The 3787-nt window shown below is 49.2% G+C and overlaps 1 protein-coding gene across 1 annotated transcript; it reads left to right on the top strand.

The window, feature by feature from the left end:
* Window positions 1-841: 841 nt before the first annotated feature.
* Window positions 842-3383, top strand: LOC127321760 (auxin-responsive protein IAA1). The gene is made up of 5 exons (XM_051350730.1): window positions 842-1150; window positions 1245-1426; window positions 1518-1632; window positions 2788-2849; window positions 2960-3383. The coding sequence occupies exons 1-5, from the start codon at window positions 942-944 to the stop codon at window positions 2977-2979; spliced, it is 588 nt and encodes a 195-aa protein (XP_051206690.1). The 5' UTR covers window positions 842-941; the 3' UTR covers window positions 2980-3383.
* Window positions 3384-3787: the final 404 nt, after the last annotated feature.

Here is a 3787-nt window from a genome sequence, read left to right as displayed (position 1 = left end):
ATAATATTCATTAGATCCAAGCATGTTAACGCTTTGTTTGGTAGCGAAGTGTTTGAGCAATACTACAGTTTTTTCATAATATCACAATTTCAAGTACTTTGATGTGTGTGGATGTAATTAAAGATTGTGGTATTAGTACTTCATTCTTCTGAAAATGTGCTATTTTTGTAATATTGGAAGAAAAAAAAACTATGGACCTCCTATTCAAAAACTTAAGTATTGTGGTCAAATTTCTTTTGCGAATTAGCAAAGCTCCAGGTTTTACCTATGGTGTACCGTGTGAGCACCACCGTGTCAAGCTGGAACCAAAATTTCCACACGTACGGCCTTTCTTTCTCCTGAACTTGAATTTCAGCACAAGCTAGTCTACCAGTGCGGCGACCCACCGGCAGCAGTACCGTTCCATGCTCCTCGACTCCGATCCGGCACCACACCCGTACGTGCGCCGGTGACAGGGACTCCTGCGAGGCTGCGCCGTCCGTTGGTGATCCTGCGGCGGAGCGCGAGAGGCCCCTGCTTGCTTGGCAAGCCAAAGAACGTCTTCAGGGCGGTGGCGGGCCCCGCCGCCCGCCGCTTCCCGGGCCGCTGCAGGGCGCCCAACCGGCAGCATGGGCCCACCACTCCAGCGACCTGATCATTTTGCATTTCACCCCTCACTTTGCGCCGGTATGACAAGCCGCCCAGCCGAGTGCGGTGCTGGTTCGAACCGCAGGGGTGGTTGTGGAAATAAGGGGTAATGTCGGAGTTGATGCGTGAAATTGTGCGTCGTGCCATCATGACCTTTGACCGCCGGTGACCGGTGACTGCTGCTATAACCAGCCTGCCGCCTGCTCCACCTCCTTTGCCGACCGCACAAAGCAAGCAGCAGAGGAAGACTACGCCGAATCCGCCGCCGCCGCCCAGAGCAGAGCAAGAAGAAGCTGACGAGAGCGCCGGCAGCCATGTCGGCGGAGACGGAGCGGAGCTCCACGGAGTCCTCCCCGGCCTCCGGGCTCGACTTCGAGGACACCGCCCTCACCCTCACCCTCCGCCTCCCCGGCTCCTCCTCCGCCGCCGCCGACGCCGACCGCAAGCGCGGCGCCTCCTCCTCCACGTCCCCCGACGCCTCCTCCCTCGCCGCCGCCGCCTCCGGAGCTCCGCCGGCACCCAAGTACGTGCCACCTCCCTCCTTCGAAAGCTCCTTTCTTCCGAGGATTTGTGCGGGAGCGGTTTGGGATTGACCCGGGGTTTCTGCTGTCTGTCAGGGCGCAGGTGGTGGGGTGGCCGCCGGTGAGGTCGTTCCACAAGAACGCGCTCGCGGCCAAGTTCGTCAAGGTGGCCGTCGACGGTGCGCCATACCTGCGCAAGGTGAACCTGCACGACTACGCCGGCTACGACCACCTCATCCGCGCGCTCCAGGACAAGTTCTGCTCCCACTTCACAATCAGTGAGTACTACCTCCTGAGCCCCCGTCCCGCTGCTCGATCTTTGCTTGCATCATGGTCTGAGCTGACGAGGAGTGACTTGCCTTGGCGCAGGGAGGTTCGGCAACGACGAGACCAAGCTGGTGGACGCCGTGAACGGGACGGAGTACGTGCCCACCTACGAGGACAAGGACGGAGACTGGATGCTCGTCGGCGACGTACCGTGGAAGTGAGCCTCTTGCCCCATCCTCCTGCTTTCTTTCCCCTCGGCTTATTATCTTCAGATATGAAGTTCGTCTCCAATTGTCAGATTTTGCTATGTGAATCCATGATTGTTTGGACTAGATGAATTAGGCTGTGGGACTGATCAAATTGTGGGTGTCCTTGATTTGGGACAAAAATTCGGTAGGGTTTTTAAAAAAAATGCTCAAATTGTGCTTCCATGATTGTTATGATGAATTGTTGCTTCACGATTTGATTAGGGAACAGTAAGGTTGCTTTGCTTGCGGTTTAAAACAACACATTGATTTTCCATATTAGTATATAATATAAGATCCCCAGGAAATGTTGTTGGTTGTTGGCAGTAATGCAATGCGTTCCCTGGGTCTGTAGCGTCATCGACTGTTAAGATGAGGTGCTTCTCTTGATTCTTGTCTGTATTGATCTACCAGTGATGTTATACTACCTTTGTAAGGATAAGATACCGCAGACCTGAGCAAACTGATTTGAAACCAACTGGATACAATTTTTGTAGTAGACTGAATTATCTCTTATGGTTTCCTTTTCTTTTATATGAAGTTTATCTGAATTCACCTTGTGAGGCATGGATAATTGATTGAAGCCACTGAATATATATCCTCCCTGATATATATTTCTGTTTCTGAGCTCAGGTTGCATCCAGAAATATTGACCCTGTGGGTCAGTTATATGAATTTGATGTCTGGTTCTTTCTTGGTTCTTGCACCTTATAGTGCGTTCCTATTTATGTTCTGTCTTAGCGGATCGAGCAAACTTTGATTTCCAGTTACTTTCCAGTACAGGGAAACCCACGATGCCTAAGAATCAGCTTTGTTAAGATAGGTTACTTTGGATAAGGTTGCCTTTCTTAGTTTTGTTCTCCACTACACTTCATACCGTGCAATGACCTGCACGCCATGTTAGGTGGCTCAGTAGTTTCTTGATCCTTCTAGGAGGTGTGATTACTGCGTTGCGTTGGGTTCTAGATAGTTCGGTGGTTCGGTCCTCGTCGATTTCTTTGTTATCTTTTTGCTTGGTTGGACTGCAATGAGCTAGCGGTTTACTCAAAACCGCAGATGACGCTAGTGTTCTCATCAGACTTACAACGACATGCTCCTAACTTCCTAACCTCCACATGCTTATGCAGGATGTTTGTGGAAGCCTGCCAACGCATTCGTCTCATGAAGAACTCCGAGGCTGTCAACTTAGGTATAATTCTCATTTTCAACACCATCTTCATGTCCTGCAGCTGTCAATGTCACGTCGTACCCGCACTATCAGCCATACTGATTTGCTGAATCTGTTTCTGTTGCTCACAGCACCGAGAGCTGCCCGATGAAGCATACTGCGTGGCCCTTACGAACGCGGCTGCCTGAAAGGAGGAGGAAGCTTTGCTCTGCCGAGGTTCTTCATGTGAGATAGGAATGTGTACAGTTATCACTTACCGCTTTTGGTTCAGCTATGGTACCGAGTCGTGAAAAGTTGTTAGTTTCATTGCTTGTCCGTAGTAGTTCTCTACATATATATATAGATCTTGAAAGTGCTAGAACTCTAGAAGCTTGAAATATACACCTACAGTTTGTCCCTTGATGAATAAGACCAAATGCACAGGACTTGGTGTTCTCTGCTGTCGCTTGCACTCTCATGTAGTGAGGTCATGTGTGATATACTACCGGTGAGGCCTTTGGTGTCACCCTGGTAAATCTTATTTATGCCAACTGTCAGGTAATGGTTTTGTCTGAAGCTCATGGTTCCGCTGGATTGGGTATGAAATGTGACCGGCCACTTGTTCTGTGTGTGGAGGTTTAAATTTGGTTGTGCTTGTCTGTGGAGGTTTAAATTTGTTTGGCCGGCGTTCGATTTGCATGAGTATTTTGAATGCATGATGTGTCATAATAATGACTATCTGAACTTTCCTTGTGAAGTTGTGATTAACTGATTACCCATAATAGCATCTCCAGTCATGTGTGATAGAGTCATGTGTGATAGACTACAGGTGAGATCTTTGGTGTCGCCCAGGTAAATCTTATCTATGCCAACTGTTTCTGTGGTGGTTTTGTTTGAAGATCATGCTTCTGTTGCACTGTATGAAATGTGACCACCTTGGTTTGCGTCTATCTGCTGGGGTTTAAATTTTGTTTGTCTTA

Source organism: Lolium perenne, chromosome 3, assembly GCF_019359855.2.
Source record: "Lolium perenne isolate Kyuss_39 chromosome 3, Kyuss_2.0, whole genome shotgun sequence".
NCBI classification, from domain to species: Eukaryota; Viridiplantae; Streptophyta; class Magnoliopsida; order Poales; family Poaceae; genus Lolium; species Lolium perenne.
Note: the sequence above shows the minus strand (reverse complement) of the source record. Positions and strands in the feature narration are given on the sequence as shown.